This window comes from Epinephelus fuscoguttatus, linkage group LG11 (genome assembly GCF_011397635.1).
Source record: "Epinephelus fuscoguttatus linkage group LG11, E.fuscoguttatus.final_Chr_v1".
Classification (NCBI taxonomy): domain Eukaryota; kingdom Metazoa; phylum Chordata; class Actinopteri; order Perciformes; family Serranidae; genus Epinephelus; species Epinephelus fuscoguttatus.
This window is the reverse complement of record NC_064762.1, coordinates 10,450,005-10,468,351: the sequence shown is the minus strand read 5'-3', so window position 1 is coordinate 10,468,351 and position 18,347 is coordinate 10,450,005. Positions and strand designations below refer to the sequence as shown.

Genomic DNA, 18,347 nt, shown 5'->3' with positions numbered 1-18,347 from the left:
TTTAAACTCCAGATTTCAGGTGTGTGGAGGCTGGTGGGTGGAGCTTTGGGGGACCTGGAGACAGGTGGGGGTCGACACCACCAGGTGCACGTGGTCTCATGTCAAATATGATTTTTTATCATTTCATTGCAGTTATGAAGTTGAGTTTTCAGACAGTCTTTGTCCTCACTGCTGCAGTGACCTCATTCTGCCTGTTGGAGTCGTTTCAGGTGAAACAGTCTGATCTCACACAAAGAGTCAACAACATAAACAAAACAAAGATTAAAATAAACAATAACAACAACATATTAATGAACAGTGAACATGTCTTCATATTAACTGTCACTCCACATCAGCCTCACACAGATGAGACGTTGACATCAGATGAGGACACACTCGTCCCTCCGTTATACGCTGCGGCTGTTGCTAGGTAACTTGAGAGCTTGGGCATGTTGCCATGGCGATACTATAGAGAGCAGCCGTTACCTCCCGTCACCTCGGCACAGTGCTGCATTCACATGCGGCTGGTTGATTCCGGCGTCCAGACAGATTTATTTTTACCATGTCCTCAGATGACTCCTGAAAACCTCGTTTACATTTTCACCTGCTGCGACTTCAGAGCTCAGAAACATTTAGTTCTGAGTGTCAGCGAGACGGAGACACCGAGAGAGACAGAAATATTCCACATGTCTGCATCATTTTACTCACACGAACACATCGTTTACTGCAGCGCTTATACCACACTGTATGTACACTGTGATTCAAAATGTAGCTGCATTTAATTACAAAAATATCAAAATATAAACATTAAAATGATTTTTTCAAAAAACATTTTAACAAAAAAAACCTAATAAAATCTAAAGTAAAAATATTAACAATAAAAACATTTTAAAAAGAAACTATTAAAAGAAAATTTAAATTAAAAAAATAACATAAAATTATTTTTACAAAATAAAACAAAATTAAATGATCAAAAAACTAAAATGTTAATTATTTAAATATTAGCAATACATTAAAAATATTTTCAAAAAATGTATTCATTGAAAGAAAAATTAAATTATTAAAATTAAAATTATTCAAAGAAATTACAATAATCAAAAGAAAAAGAAGCAAAACTTTACATTTGTGACACTAAATGTTTTTACATGAATAATTCACCCATCAGAATAGTTTTATATCAGTTTTCTGTGAACTCATTGATCAACAGATGTTTCTGCTGTATGACCAAAGAGTTTAACTAAAAACAAAACATCACACTTTATAAAATCTTCATGTTTTGTATATGAAAATCTTAATTTTTAACGTAACTAAAGCTGTTTGATAAATGCAGAGGAGTAAAATTATGTCATGATAGGAAAAGAAAATACACATGTAAAGTTCCTCTAAAGTTATACTTGAGTAAATGCACTTTGCTGCATCACATCACTGCTGATTCAACAAAGTAATGACAGCTTGAGTTCAGATTTACACCACACCAGACATTATTTATGCATTGTAAATATTCTCAGCTGTGGAAACAGGTTTAATGACTGATGTGAGACTGAAGATGATTTCATGTTTTATTTTATGATGATTTAAAGGCTTTGATTAAAAGTTAATTTCCGATGAATTCATGTTTTATTAGCAGAGTCGTTTGTGATGTCACAAGGTCATTAATATATTTCAGTGTCTTGTGTGTGGGTGTGTCATCACACAATAATTACATAAACAAACCTCATTAGTGTAACAGAGTGTGTGTGTGTGTGTACCTACTGTAGAATCACTGCAGCTCAGTTTCAGTATGAATGAAGGTGCCGCTCTGCTGTCTGTCGCCTCCTGCTGCTCACTTCCTGTCGCTGCAGCTCTCTGATGTTTCTTTGTCTTCAGCCTGAAAAACAACCTGATCAGAACAATGTTACAGAGACGTCTCCTAATGTTTGTCCCCTCCAAATATTCAGTTCACTGTGACATCACACAGAGAGACGCAGAACAAGACAAGATTTGGTTTTTCTAGAAAACAGTTCAAACAATAAATCAGATGATGAAACAGATTTTTTTTTTTTTTTTTTTTTACAGACGACTGATTTTGAATCTGTTTCAGTTTCAGACTTTTGTATTCACCAGAAACATTTCTGATCATCATGTTTGAACTGTCCGGCTCATTTGATTGGCAAAACAACAAACAAACAAAGAAACAAAGGCTCATTTTACAGTAACTTCATCTTTGAGCCTTGAACGACAGCCAATCAGAGAGCAGGACAGATGTCAGCTGACTGTAAGTATCAAACACAGGTGTGAAATCAAGATGTGATTAGATCGGTTAAAATGGCCGTGGTTTAGTGAATCTCACACACACACACACACACACACACACACACACACACACACACACACCTGTCTCACCTGCGCTGTGAACTCAAGAGTTCCATTAATAAATCAGACCTTTAATGTTTTACAGTTTTCCAGCTGAAATGCAAACACACTCCTGACATGAGGTGTTGGTTTCAACGACGGGCAGGTAAATTGTTATCTCTACATCACATCTGACCGAGTGAACTGAGTCTTAAAAAGTATTTTTACAGGAGAGAAAAGAGACTCTAAGATACAAAAACACTCAAAAACAGGAGATAAATGAGCATTTTAACAGACAGAGGAATGATATCATAATTTGGATGATAATGTCTTTGTGTCAGTAGCTACTTTTACACACACACACTAATATTCCACTGTTATTCCAAATATGACAATATTCTGAATTTAATACAGGTTGTGTGAACAGCATGTTCTTTAACAGAGGGTTACTGCAGGAGGAACACCAAATTATTGTTGGATAATTGAAGTTTTACGTTTCTTGTTTTGTTTTTCAAAAGTTAAAATATGTCTGAAAATTCACAGTAGAATGAATCCAACATATAATCAACAAAATAAATCCGCTCATTTGAAACAAACAAAAACATCCTTGTAATTTACAGAACATGTTAATGACAGGTTGACTGTTACCCATCAGTCCCTGTGCTTCATGTGAGCAAACTAAATCACTGTGCAGCACCTGTCAATAACAGCGAGGTGAACTAGTTCACTAACAGACATGTATTTTCACATACTGACCAAATGTTTACGGACATTATTTTGAGCCATGATGGATCATTTTGAGAGTTTTTGAGCGAGAGACTGTGACACACCGTCCACCTCAGAGACAAACAGTGAAAGTGCAGAAGGTGAGGCTAACACACCGTCGCTCCGTAGCTCCAGGTGAACGAGAGAGGAGCTGAAAATATTCAGAGAATTATCTAAAGTACAATTTAGTTTCATACAGAATATGTGACAGAGGGTCCCTGTCTGTCAGTCTCTGAGCTGAGGGGTCTACGGCCCGAAAAACATTAAAGACTTCTGGTTTAGATAATTCGAGTTAGGCACTGATCCCAAAGAAGCAATTTTCCAATAAAGAAGTGAGATATGTCGATTATTATTCAGGTTTTAGGAGCATTATTTGGACAGAAAGACAAAGCATCCAGAATGTATGACTAGGCGTATGTTTCTACTGCAGTTTGTGACGCACAGCCTCGTGTTTGTCACTTCTGTGGGTTCAACATAAACCAACAGTTCTTCAGACTGTGGTTGAAAGAAAAGTCCTAATTGCTGGTCAGAAACCTGCCGACTTTTAAACATCATGAAAAACTGATATATATGAGCAAATATCACAACATCGACCTTTTAAAGAAGATGGCTAAAGAATTGAAAGAGGGTGTCTGTGTTCACACGGTCCAACAAGTCCACCACTGGTAGGAAAATAATTCTGTTTCTTTGATGCAAAGACACAAAATGACCAGACAGCCATTCTCCATATTCTGATGTGATAAACGGCATGTTATCAGAGTCTGCACAGCTGCATGTCAACAGCTCAGTAGGAATATTTTCAGATTGAGGGTAAAACTGAAATATTTTGTGTGTAAACATGGTCAGTGTTTCTTTAAGGAACCGACTGCTGCTGAAATCAAACCTTCACACAGCGTCCTTGTCGGCTTCAGTCAGGGTTTGATTTTCACACAGAAGACGACTCTTAGAACTCTGATTTCTGAGTGTCCTTGAACGCACCCAGGTTTAACGTGATGTTAAATTACTGGCGCTCAACAAACAGCTGACGGTGGCGTCCTCCTCTTCGACCTAGCCCTGGTCTCAGTCCTGGTCTTTGTCCTCCTCTTCCTCCTCCTGGGCGTTTTGCTGCCAACGACCCGTCTCTCCACCCTCAGCACCTCCTCGTACAGGTACGCCGGCTTCACGTCCAGCATAAAGCAGAAGAGCTGCAGCAACCAGACGAACGTCCGAGGTAGCGTCGCCTCCACCTCTGAGTAATGACTCGTACAGTGCCTGTAGAGAGGAAGAAGAAGAAGACATCAGGAGAGGAAGAGTCTCTCCCTGCAGGGTCTGAAGCCCTGGGGTCAAAGATCAAGTGATGTGTAGTTAAAGGTACCGGGGCTTGCAGGCTCTGAGTGCTGGGTGCCAGTATGTAGAGTTGGAGGGAACCAGGACGTTGCGTTTCAGGGTCACAACTCCATCCAGCTTCTTGTGGTGCAGACTGGGACCATCCGCTCCGTCCTCGTCCCCCCAGCAGAACCTGAAGCTGGACGGATTGACACGCTCAACGCCCGCCGGTCGAGAGGACAGCTTCTCAAAGCAGATCTGCACCTGCTCTGCTATTCCTGCAAACACACAGACACACCAGGTCAAGATGGGACGGATGGTTCATACGGACAGACAAACCGAAAACATGACACTTCTAGCCACGGCTGTTGCCGGCACGGAGCCATAAAAAATAACAGCAGTGACAGAACTCATTAATAATGACCTTTATATCGCTGCAGTATCAAAACGTATGTTTAACATTAAGACCCAGAACATCTTATGAGCATGTCTCTGTAACACTGACTCTGTCCTCCCTTCATATACACTCAGATATCTGTCCCTGTGTCAGACTTTAAAAATCAGTGTGATGACTCAGATTCTTACTCTTCCTCTTCATCACAACACATTTCTTGATGCTGTTGGCATACAGCGGTTTCTTGGCCATCCACTGTTTCCTGCAGAGACAGAGAGAGGTGAATAAATGTCAAACAGACAAATCTTTAAAGTGCCTCATCTATAGACACCCCTTTGATATAAACTCACCTCACTTTATGAATTCAATGCCTCAAATTTCCTTCATTTAAATGTTAAAGTTTGTCAGTGTGCTCTGTTAAACCTGAGCCGATCAAACCTTTAACATCAAAGAGCAGACTGAGAAACAGAAACTACATTTAAAGCTTCGGTTTTTAAATCCTTTGAAATCACCAACATAATGTTCAGACAAATATTCCTGAGAATGTTTGCAAATGAAAAACTGCAGAAACTCAGAGATTTTGAAGTTTGTTAACCAGAGATTTGAAAATCAAAGTGTTATCATTATTTGACATTAAAGGGAGCAGGTTTACAGAGTGCAGACTGGTCACACGATGTCGTGAGTCACCAGAACAAACTGGTTTTAAACCTGTGAACAGATGTCAGGTGGAGTGATGACCTCAGACTCTGCAGGTGTCACAGCAGCTCATGTCTCACCTGGCGACGTCCTGTTGTCTCCTCTGCTGAGCTCTGATCAGAGCGGCCTGCACCAGTCTGAACCACTTCCGAACATTAAACATGTCTCCTGTCAGAAAACAGTATTTATTATTATTTATTCAGTATGACTGTTCAACTTCTTTATGTTCATGAACACAACAATTATACAGGCTGATACTGTTGTTGTTCACAAACTAAAGAAATGAGAGATAATTTTTCTTTAGTTTTTACTGAATATTTGAAACAAACTGTGAAACTATATCACTGATTTTGTTACAATTCCTATTAAATTAATAATAAAATTTTCATATTGTCAAGAATATCGTTATCTCAAAAATACCCTGAAATATCCTGATATTATTTTAGCACCATATCGACCACCATACTTGAATGTATATATTTATTCAACATATAACACACTTAACTGTACATATTTCTTATGTTTATTCTTATTTTTATTCTACTGATGTGCATATTGTAGTGAACATTATACCTTTATACATATTTTATATTTCTGAATGTAACTGGTGGGAAATATTAAAATGTATCTGGAACATTAAAACATGAACAGACGTCCACAGACTCTGAACTTTACAGAGAGTTCAGAAATTAAACTTTAGATTTTTCCTTTATTTGAAATCTTTAATTTCATTGAAAAATGTGTCTTTTAAAAAAAGTAGATTAGATAAAAATGTCTTTGAGGGACAGACTAATATTTTATAGGAGGAAGTTGTTTAAATGACCAAACTGGATGAAATGATTTTATTACGGATTCAAATTCAAAGGTCTGTTTATTGATTAATTTTACTTTTATTTTAATTTGAATTGTTTGATGTGACGTTAAAAATAAAAGCATGTTTCATACAACATAAAAATCCTGATCAACTTTTTAAATGGTCACTTTCAGGAGAGCTTTGATATAAACTTAGTAAAGACTGAAGTTTAATGAACTGAAGATGTTTGAGTTCTCAGACAGTTTCAAGCTGCTCGACGTCACTGAGGTTCAAAGGATAGTAAATACTAGTTATATTAACAGATTTTAAAAATACAAATAAATATGAGTGCGGAGGTGAAGAACTCACCTGTGTCGTCCTGATCAGCTGCTTCGTTGGATAAATCCCTGAAAGACAAAAACAAAAGTGACTCTTTAAATTTAACTTTTAAACGTTTAAACCTTCCTTCTCTGAGTGATCCATCATGTTTCATAAAGTCAGTCTTTTAAATACTTTCTTTTTTTATTCTCCAGGCAGCTGGTCTTCTCCCTGACTGGCTCTTAAAAATCAGTGAAATCTGTCCAATCAGACGAGTTTACAGAATCTCATCAGGATTGTTTTGTTTCAGTGAGTTTTCTCATTTAAATTTAATCTGCTGCTGTGGACATGAAGTCAGCTGATCCGTAAATATACCGATTAAAAGGATCAGTTCAACTCAAATTACGTTTATTATTATTATTATTATTATTATTATTATTACTACACAAGGACAAAAAGATGAACATACACATGCACATAAATGAACCTGATATTAGTACCACCAAACTAAATGATTTATTATCTATAAATAAATATTTAAAAAACATTTGTGGTGTTATGTTGAAGTGACTCTTTAATAATCACCATTCAGTGTGGTCGTCCAGGCCGAAGATGAGCTTCATGGTGACGATGATAACGGCAGTGGTCTGGACATCATAACGCGGCAGGACGGGACGAGACAGGAGGTCGAACGTGTATAATGTCTGATCCGCCATACCGGCGCGCTCCATCAGCCTGCAGACCCACGGGTGAAGCTCGTCTGGAAACAAAGAAAACAAGGAACAAATAATCAACCAATCAGAAGTTATTGGTTAAATAAAGTTTGTACCACCAGCAGGGTTATTAGTATTGTTACTGGTCCTATTAGTCCTGCTGTTACCGGGCAGATTAGCGTCGGTTAGGTAGCGCACGCTGAGCAGAGCCGGGTGCAGCAGACTCTGACGAGTGATTGGAGGACAAGCAGGAAGCTGCAGGAACAAAATCAGAGTCTGAGCCTCCTTATGCACCGCCCGGTGGGATGGGACGCTCTGTGGAGAAAAACAAAACTTACATTCACTCGGTGGTGTTTTATTTAGCTGACAAACACAGACACATGAAACTGAAACTCTCTGAGTGGACAGACACCATTGATTTGATTTGTGCACTGGCCCTTTAAATCTATGACTGATCACAGTATTGATTCAGTATCAGGAGCTGATTGATTTCTGACCTCTACTCTGAAGATGAGAGCGTCTTTGCCTTCGAGTTTCATCTCGTCAGGAAGTTCCTCGTAGGCGTTCACATACGGGACGTGACCCTCATTCACCAACCTGCACACAAACACACCAACTAAATGTTCCAGAACTTTCCAGGAAAATAATTCACTTTAGACTGTTTACGTTGTTTTTTCCAGCCAAGAAAACAAATCAACATTTATAACAATTTTAATTCTTAGTCTGGTAGATATTTTACAGACTGATTCCAGTAGTTTTAGACTGAATATATCTAGATTTGACTACTTTCTGAGAACAAAAGCTGAAGTATTCCCATGTTTCCCCACCAGAATTTATACCTGGTGTTCAGACCTTCACGTCAGGAGACAGGAAATACTACTGAGCAGTTACCTGACTACAAAAAATCTGAAACAATCTACAGTTTCAGTTCCTGTTTGAGGGGTCTCGGACTCCTTGAAGTCCTTCTCTACTGCACATCTTACCTGTGATGTGCCACATGGCTTGATTTTATGTCCTCTGTTGTTTTCAGTTTACATGCTTCTTCTTGAAGAGAATATAATCTAAATGTAATATTTTTTTGATGTTTATACCAACAGCACTCAGCTGTATGAACATAAAACACCTGCTGATTATTTGAGTTAATAAAATGTGAAATATCACTGCAAATTCTCATCTTATGTCACCAGAACAGGATGTGACTTCTGTCTTAAAAACTCTGAACAATATTTAAGAGGCTGTGACCTCCATGTTCAGTGTTTTTATTTGATAAATGTTGACCTATAATGTCAGCGATCACTTTTCTGTGTACTGAATTAGTTTCAGTATCTGTTTGAGGGGCCTCGGACTCCATGAAGTCTTTCTCTACTGCACATCTCACTTGTGGTGTGTCACAGGGCTCGATTTTAGGTCCTCTGTTGTTTTTAGTTTACATGCATCTTCTTGCAGAAAAAATATATATAGTATGTATTGCTGTTTGTTTTTTTATGCTGACGGCACTCAGCTCTATGAACACAAAACACCTGGTGATGATTTGAGCTTATAATAAAGGAAATATTAAAACAAATTCTCCTCTCACGTCACCAGAACAGACAGATTAATAATGTCAGTGATCAACTTTCTTTATATTGACTGATTAATTCTGTAGTTTTAGTATCTGTTTGTGTGGTGTTGGACTCAGTGAAGTCCCTCCCTGCGGCTGAACATCCAGGTGTGTGTCGTTACCTACACAGGCTTGTGTGTGTTGTTACCTGAGCAGGTCGCTGAGCGTCAGTGGCTCTCGGATCCAGATCAGAGCGAGGTGGATCAGAGCCAAAGTCTTTTTCATGGTCATCAGACTGTGGCGACTCCTCTTCATCCGTGCTGACAGGTAGCTGGCGGCGTCCAGTGAGCCCGAATACTGCGACCAATCACTGGAGCTCCCTGTGCAGGTAAAGGAACATTTCACCTACTGCAGGACTGTCGAGCACCTTAACACTGTCACATGTCACTACGGATCATACAAAGACACCGAATCCATTCAAACTAGACTTGCACCAATTACAATTTTTTTGGGCCGATACCAATTTCATTTTTTTCAAACCACTCTACAGCACACAAGATATTGTAATATTTTCTATCTTTCCTTTATTAGAACATTTTAACCAAGATACAACCAGTTTTTCAGTAATCATCTCAAACAAACAAAAACAGTGACACTGGTTAAGAAACATTTTCCTTTTTGCTCAAATATAACTTCAGGTACAGTATTAAAATAAATAAGTAAAAAAGGCATGCATAAATAAAAACATGGATAAATAAAAATAATATTTCTTGGTGTATAGCATTTGTGGGTAATTTCTTGAATAGACAAAAAAGTGTGCGCTGCTGATGTTACACGATGTCAATCACGCAGCGTGGCGGAAATTTAAATCGGCATATTTTTTTTTACTGACCGACCGGTCGCAGGTCACAGCCAATCACGTGAAAACCGGCCCGTTTTAAACGTTTTTTATTTCATAAAGTTCAGATTATAATGAAGATTTCTGTCAAAAACTGATAAATAGTTGAATTTAATTTCTGAAATTTGTAAAACTTTATTTGCATTTCTGTTAATCTGATTATTAAAAGGAAAAACATTTGTCTTTCTGAATTAAATCTTGTTTCTTCATTAAAAAGAGCAGCTGAAACTTAAAAAAAAAAGATTGAGAACTCAGAACTCAGAATATTACTTTTGGTTATCAGGCCTTCATGTTAGATTATATAAGTTTAAGTTTTTTGTTTTTTTACAGTGGACACAGGACGTTCAAATTTTCATAAACTGTTTCCACTGAGTTCATCACACTGATTAACTGACTGATGGATGAATCTACCTGCGTTGGAGCCGGCGGTACTGGACAGGTTTGTGTCTCCGTCCGTCTCACTGGCCGACATGATGGACATCTCAGCTGCACTGTCTGACTCCGAGTCCGGACGTTGCTGAGGAGAGACAGAGTCAGATAACATTTGAAATCCTTTCAAACAGATTATAAAATCAACTTAACTTCTAAAATCTATTCAAGTCTGGATTTTTTCAGTTTTACACCACAAAAGTTAAAACTAATTTAATATTCTACAACTTAAAGTCAAAGTGCAACTACCGCCCCGCAGTTGTATGACTCCGCGAACCCGTCAAGTTTCTCTGAGGGTGCGTTCACACCTGCCCTGTTTGGTTTGGTTCAGTCGACCTCAAGTCTGTTTGCCACCTAAGTGCAGTTCATTTGGGCAGGTGTGAACACAGCAATCACACTCAGGTGTGCACCAAAACAACCGGACTGAGACCTTCTTGAAGAGGTGGTCTCAGTCCGGTTACAAATGAACTCTGGTGCGGTTTGTTTGTGGTGAGAAGGTGTTCCGACCTGGATCTGAACCAACTGCAGTCACATGACACATTGTTTGGGTTAAACATGAGCATGTTACAGTCCTGGAGGATTATTAATGTGCACCTCCTCCTGTACTGCCTTAATATGCACATTCAGCACATCCAGTGCATCAAAACATTGTTTTCTAGTTGGAGCCGCGCCTCGTTTTCAAACTGTATGGTTTGACTAAAATGAACAATGACAGCAATATAGTCCACGATGAGCAGCGCTAAAATCAACCTGCGTAGTTGTCCCTCCATTGTGACATTAGAAAGTGTCACATTTATCTTGCAAGTGTACTCTTCTTCAACGTTTGCTTTACTTCCTGGATTTTTGCCACATGGAAATTCTGACCAATCAAGAGCAGCTTTCTCACACAAGGCATCTGATCTGGTCTGCTTGTAAATGCTGCCGTGAGAACGCGAAGAAATTGTAGGCAATTACACAACTTTGTGACAAAATGAGTCCCTGATTCGGACCAAAGGAGACGACTCTAGGTCTGAGAGCAGCCTAACAGTCTCCATCCATGTCAGTGAAAACATGGATGCTTCACACACAGAAGAGCTATACAATAAGTTTCAAGATTAGAGTCACCAATTCAGTATCTGACCGAATGTCTCTCCTTCTGTTCCTGAGATATGACGCTAAATTATGGACATTTGATTCTAATCTGTTCATTCTTTTAAATTTAAAGAAATTTCCACGAGGCACTGTTGAGATATTGTGTTCATGAGAATGAGATGGACGGACAGACAGACAACCGTAAAACTAATACCTCTGGCCACGTCTATCTATCTTTATAAGACAATAAAATTGTATTAATGTGTGTGCAAATGTTTGTGTAGTTTGTGCCCTTGCCACTCTGAAGCTGGAGGTCCTCAGTGGGTTGTGTGTGAACGCCTGTCGACTCTTCTGCAGGTAGATTCTCCACAGCTGACACAAGACTTCATCCTGAAACAGCGACATTAAAATCAGCTCTGACTCTCAGCAGGTACCGTCTTCTTCCTCTGCAGCGTCCATAAAAAACCACGCACCTTGAAACGTGCACTGACTCCCAGTCTGATCAGAGCGTCGGCCTGGTTCCTCAGGATAAACTGGAAACCCTCACAGATCACCCACTGACGCCCGCACTCTGAAAAACACCAACAACGACTAAATCTATTGCTCAACAGCGTCGTGTCACATTTAATAAGTACAAATAATTCAGCTGCTGAGTTTCATCGTGATTGTCCATCACGTCACGTCAATGATGAAGGTTTCTGTAGATTTAATTCATTTAATTTAAAGTTACGCTGCGTTAAAAATGTGGTTTACGAGGTTGTTATCAGAGCTGCAATGAAAAAATGACAAAAATGATCCATCATAGTTTTCCCAGAGCTAAACGTAACGTCTTTTAATGTTTTGTTTCATCTTACCAACAATTCAAAACCCAAAAATTATTCACTTTATGTGAAATTACAGAGAAAAAAGAGCTTTTTAACTTGAAAAAAAATCACATCAAATATTAATTATTTAAATTATTAATAATTAATCATTTCAGCAAAAAACACCAAACAGGTGCTTTATTTAACAAAATGATGAAGAATATTGATCTGCAGCCTTAATTTTTCATTTCTTTTCAGAGCTGAAAAGTCAATTCATCACTGGACAGAAACATTATTGGTAATTATTTGGATAACTGATTAATCATTTGAGTCATTTTCAATCAGACACAGTGAATGGATGGACGGACTCACTGACCGGGCCTCTTGGTTCTGGTTCCTTTGCTGATGGTGGAGACCCTGGCGGAACCTGGAGTGAAGTTTGGGTCGACCACCTCTCTGGTCCTCTGAGGACGTTTGGACACGTTCACATGTTAACATGGACAGAGACACACTAACTCCATATAAACTGGTATAGAGATGCTGCGCTGCCACCTGCTGACAAACAGCAGTACTGCACACTGAAACTTAAAAAAAACTCCTTCACACAAAAAAGTTTGATTTCTGACTTCAGCAGTGAGTTGTAGCTTCATGTATGTTTGTTTTTTAAACAAAATTTATACATAAACTTCACTGAAAATGATCATTTGAGAAGTTAGTGCAGGATTTTGAAAGAAAAGTCTTTAACTTTTCTGTAACAGCTCAGAAAGTTAAAATGTTGGAGAGCCATCATCCACACTTTCACACACGTTTTGTTTTTGTCCCAAACTAACGTGTTTCTGTCGATCAGTTTTTAAAACCTGTTCAGATGTTCTGGACGTTCCCACAGAACCTTCTGTCACTGCTGCAGCATTTGATGCAGCTCCACCAGACATTAGGCTGTACTGCACTATTTATTACATCTACATGATAAACATTCACTGCTTAACAGCAACTGAGTTCAATGCTCTTATATTTGAAGTTGCTGCTTGTATGTTTTTCATGGGTTTTTCTTCAACTGTAATTTTATTACTTACTTTTTATACTTATTCTCTTTTCTTTTGTTTTTGCACTTGCATTTATCACCAGGGGTCTGAGACAAACAGCTTTCAGTCTGATGATAAAATTAACTTTGATAGTACAGTCCTGTGACACTGACCCCATATTATATACGTATCACTTCTTATTTGTCATGTTTATTTAATTTTGGTAGGTTTTGCTTTCAGCTCTTTTAAAGATGTATCATTTTCATACTTTTTATTGTCTGTTTAATACCAATAAACAGATCCTGACTGAATAAAAATGCTGGAGAGCAGCAATGGAGTCTGAAGTTGGTTCAGATCCTCTGTAACTGCAGTACAGAGGACAAAATATCATCACAAACATTAGTTGCAGCAATATTTACTGTTTAAATGGGAAAAGGGCAGTTTTATCTTATTATATGCATTTTAATATTCCTCCTCTTTTGGCATAAAGCTTATATTAATAGACTGATTAATTTTTATCTTTTATCACTGACAGGGTCATTTCTCACTGCTTATTTTCATCTTGTTTAACAGCAGCACTGTTTCTGTTTTCACCCTGTTTTCTTAAAGGCTCTCTAAGTCTTCCTAAGCTTGCAAAATTTTTGTCACATACAGTAAACATCTCCTCATGTCCTCTGAATATGCTGTGAAAAAGTCCGGTCTCTGTAGGCAACAAAAACACTTCACTTCTGTTTACGTTCAACGTTATCAAACACAACGGAGCTAGCTCGCCTTTTAGCCTCATTGTAGCTTGTAACTCTAACTGCCTCTCTGAGCACCGCGTTCATGTGTGTGTGCTTGCTTTTGCTGGTCTTGCGCTGGCTGGTTGGTGCAGCCTGGACCACAATGTTTTTGTTGCTATTTGCGAAGCCTGGGCTGCCTACAGAGACCGGATTTTTTCACAGCATATTCAGAGGACATGTAGCTAGCAGGTCGTGAGGAGAGGTTTGCTGTATGTGACAAAAACTTTTCAAGCTTAGGAAGACTTAGAGAGCCTTTAATCTACACTTACACCGGTCAGCCAAAAAATTCGAACCACTCTTAGGTGAAGTGAGCAACATTGATCATCTTGTTACAAAGCAATGTTCTCCTGGGGAACTTTTGGTCCAGAAATTCATGAGGATGCCACTTGATGTGCTTCACCCACCCAAACACCTCTGCAGATCAAATTTTTCTCCTCATGGCAGCAGCACTCCCTGATGGCAGTGCCCCCCCCCCCAGCAGGAAAATGCCCCATGCCACACTGCAGAAACTGCTCAGGAATGATCCAAGGACTGTGACAAAGCCCACAGCGGTGTTTGGGAGAGTGGAGGGCATCAGGTGGCATCCACATGAATTCCAAGTCCAAATGTCTCCCAGCAGAACATTGTATTGTCACAAAATGATCATTGTTACTCGCCTCACCACTGTTTTAATGATTTGGCTGATCGGTGTATCACAGGGATATGAACATCACATGGTAACTGCTACTGGACATATTAAAACAATGATTTTCTTTGCAGACAAATATATCAGTAGGTTGAATGTTGACAAAACAAATATTTCAAATGTAGGGTAAGTCATGTCTGATTGGCTGAAATTCATCATGTGATCACTTCACTGTCAGGAGGAGTTTCTTAATGAACGTCTTAGTGCTCACAGTCCTTATCTGACACTTTGATGTGTTGTTACCTTGTTGGTGCCCCGTAACAACATTCATCAGATCAGAGGGGTATTCCAGGTAGGAGGTTCAACAAACTCTGAGTCTAAGCCTGAACTCTGAGTTGATCTACCCTGAGATGGGAAACTCTGAGTTACCGGTTCCAGAACAGCTGATCTGAGTTAGTTCAGTCAACTCTGAGTGTGTTCACTCTGAGTTAAGCCGACAATAAAAAGCCATCATCAGTGGAGCTCCGACTCCACGATTCACCATGGCAACAGGTAAATAAAAGACAGCGCCTCCATTTTAATCCAGTGGATGTAGAGATATTAATGCATGTGTAGCAGACGGTGCACGTTTATCTTTAAGAAGAGCCTGAGTCAGAGCGAGGAAAGTGTAAATAAGTTAACCATAAAGTTAATAAAAAAAAGTTTATTCATCATTTATCAGACTTACATTTCCTTAATGAAGATAAAGTGGTGGAATCTGACTGTGTATCAGGCTGTAGATACATTGCATTATATTAATAATATATATTAATATATTTGTTCAGATTTAATCTGATGGGGAAAAACACAGGAGGCAGAAGATTTAAAACATATAGGCTAGGCTATAGATCAAAGACATAAAGACATGACTGTAAACTCACAGTCTGACCCAGTAATAATATGTTTGGTGATTTGCACTTGAAAAGACGTTGTGGTTAAAATACAATAGATTTTAAAATGTTGCACATCTATTTATGTCTTGACTCAACAGCATTCAGTGACTTTATTTCAGCTACAAATGTAGTAAATTTAAAGACAGTGAAATGCTGCTCCATTGCTCACTCAGAAATATGAACATATAATCCCCAATATTAGGCTATAGGAATTATGTTCCATCAGTGCGACCAATGACATCAGTGATAGAGATCATTAGTCACTGATACTACGTGTCTATACTGATTTTTAAAATTTAAATAATTAGACCTACACATTATGTGCAATAAACATTTCAGAGCTGCTCTGACAGACTGACAGTCTGATCCTTGTGCACAGTGTTATAAAAAATAATAACTATAAAAAGGACAGAGGTTTGATTCTGAGCTGAGGGTGAATTCTCGCTGTGTAATATTTGAATGTAAAGACAAAAAACTGATGTCCAAAGAAATGATTGATGTGCATAAATTCAGTAACTTAAGACAGTCCTGAGTAACAAACCAATATCCAGCAGGATTTAGACTGTGACAGACGGTAAATCTCCGCTAATTAATGTGCTTCGATACAAGCTTTGACACGGACTGAATGAATGAGGAAATGAAACAGCGTGTAAGAGGGAGGAGACAGAGAGAAACTCAGGGTTTACTGAAGAAAACCTGCCAGCGAGCGTGTTAGGTTCACAGACTCAGAGTTTCCCTCATTTCAGGGTTAACATACTCAGAGTTTCCACTAAACCCCGCTTTCTGGAATACCCCTCAGCTGTTGTTGTTGTTGTTGTTGTTGTTTACCTCGATGACGTTGTGACAGGATCTGCAGTAGAAACGTCCCTCATCAGACACTCCCCAATCCACTGCATGACACACAGCACAAGGCTCCCTGTACCCAGCCTGGACAGACACACACACACACACACACACACACACACACACACACACACACACACACACACAGGTACATCAGTGAGTTGAATTATTTTGGTCTGAACACAGGAAACAATCAAATTTTGTTGTTGTGTTTAAATGTATCAGTGTGTGTTGATGACACCTGAACCTGACAACAAGGTGTTAAATTTGAGTCATTAGGGCAAACACTATTATTACAGTTAAATACATCCAGAACTGCACATTAACTATAATAACCCTACAGTTGTGTCTTTACCTACAAACGACTGGTGATATTTTCTGCCCTCTTAACAAAACTTCTTGAATTTAATTTTAGAAAACTAGTGACACATCTCACCAGACTTCATTCAAAATATCAAATATAATCTTTTCCTGTTGATGTAAATTATTAATAAGGCTTAAAATGTCTTAAAAACATTTGTCCGATTTTACAGTAGATGCGGTATAAAGCTTTTTGTGGCTGAGGGACTTTAGTTTAGCTGGAGTCCACAGCACTGAGCTTGGTGACAACCCGCAATGTTTCTTAATCAAATTACGTTAGTCCGCAGTGAAACATGCGCCGATAGTGAAATAAGTTCGTACACATTATGAAGAATGTGTTAAATGGAGTTAAACGTCATTTGAATTTCATCTTGTGCGCGAAATAATACAAACTCGATAATAACTGAATAGACTTTGGTGTGAAGCGCCTAGCTAACACTAAGTTCGCGCTATTTAGTAGCTTAACGTTTGTGACGTCATTAACCGTCTTTATCAGAGTTACAGAAACACGCAGGATAATTTACCGTATGTTCTTCGTCCATGTTCACTTAAAAAAACAGCAGCTTCAGTCCGTAGTTTTATATTTAACCTGTAGTCCGTCCACAGACCCACATGTCCACTTTGTTTGGGCTTCACTACTTCTTCTTCTACCGTTTCCGGTTAGACTGAACTCTCTCTGCTGCCACCCACAGTCCACAATATGAACTACAACAACTATCACTTCACTGCAGACAAATGTACTTTACTGTCATTTCATATATTTAATAATTAAATTATTTAAACTATTTTAGTGTTACCGTTTAAATTATTTTATCACTACAGCTCTATAAGTGAATATGGGTTAAAAATAAATGGGTAAAAATGAAATGAAATAAAATAAAATAAGAGACAAAAACTGTTGAAAAGACATTGATTTTTTCCCCCAACAAAATTACAGCATAAGGTACATATCTTTGTATTTTCTTTGCACACTCTACATACTCATCACACATATTATATATTCTTCAATATTTCACATATTAGTGTTAACAATGTAGCATAATAATACCAACGACTACAACTACTACTACTAATAAATATTTATTATTTTTCTTACATACTTCGCACTTGACACTTCCTTTTTCTACGTCCTAAGTTCTCTCTGCTTTACATCTGAGCAACTGTAACATAAAGACATAACGTATTTCTAATTCTGATTTTCCACCCCAAATTTCAAAAGTGTTATATTAGAGATTTGTCTTTTTAAAGTAGAATTTCTTTACAGCAGCCTCATTATACAAACTACACACAAAAGCATCTACACTGTGTTCACGCACATGAAAACTGTACTCAGAGTCTCTTCAGTATTTTATTTCCTCTTAATATGTTTATTGTATTCACCAAAGACCAGGGCAAAATTCCTAAAAATCTACTAATGAATCATTCTGATGAAAAATAAACTCATAATCTGAACCTCAGTGTTTTAATGCAGACATTTAAGTTCAAAGCCAAAACTGACAATGAAATATTATCTCAGTTTAATAGAATTATCAAAATATTTCTTTGATTTTATGTCATTTCATTTCATTTTTTTGTAAAACGTGTTTTATAAATAAAGTTATTATCATTATTAGTTTACTGCAGTTCATTATCAGTACATAAAGTATCGTCCTTGTGCGGTTTTTGTTTTTTTGAGGCTCTACACTGAGACTTTATTTAATGCTAGTTGATCTGTCTATCTATCTATCTATCTATATAAATAAATAAAT

At 38.1% G+C, this 18,347-nt stretch overlaps 1 protein-coding gene across 1 annotated transcript; it reads right to left on the bottom strand.

The window, feature by feature from the left end:
• Positions 1 to 2,381: 2,381 nt before the first annotated feature.
• taf1b (TATA box binding protein (Tbp)-associated factor, RNA polymerase I, B) lies at positions 2,382 to 17,255 on the bottom strand. The gene is made up of 15 exons (XM_049589873.1): positions 17,124 to 17,255; positions 16,225 to 16,323; positions 12,412 to 12,499; positions 11,706 to 11,803; positions 11,530 to 11,622; positions 10,144 to 10,249; positions 9,043 to 9,214; positions 7,792 to 7,891; positions 7,462 to 7,609; positions 7,167 to 7,341; positions 6,633 to 6,670; positions 5,551 to 5,638; positions 4,966 to 5,036; positions 4,430 to 4,658; positions 2,382 to 4,326 (listed from the first exon to the last, which is right to left on the bottom strand). The coding sequence occupies exons 1-15, from the start codon at positions 17,139 to 17,141 to the stop codon at positions 4,086 to 4,088; spliced, it is 1,764 nt and encodes a 587-aa protein (XP_049445830.1). The 5' UTR covers positions 17,142 to 17,255; the 3' UTR covers positions 2,382 to 4,085.
• Positions 17,256 to 18,347: the final 1,092 nt, after the last annotated feature.

Bases quoted from the DNA above. Each gene is read 5' to 3' on its own strand.
- taf1b (XM_049589873.1), bottom strand. The intron at 9,215-10,143 runs GTAGATTCATCC...TTACCTGCACAG, and splicing joins TACCGCCGGCTCCAACGCAG to GGAGCTCCAGTGATTGGTCG. The intron at 4,659-4,965 runs GTAAGAATCTGA...GTGTGTTTGCAG, and splicing joins TGTTGTGATGAAGAGGAAGA to GAATAGCAGAGCAGGTGCAG.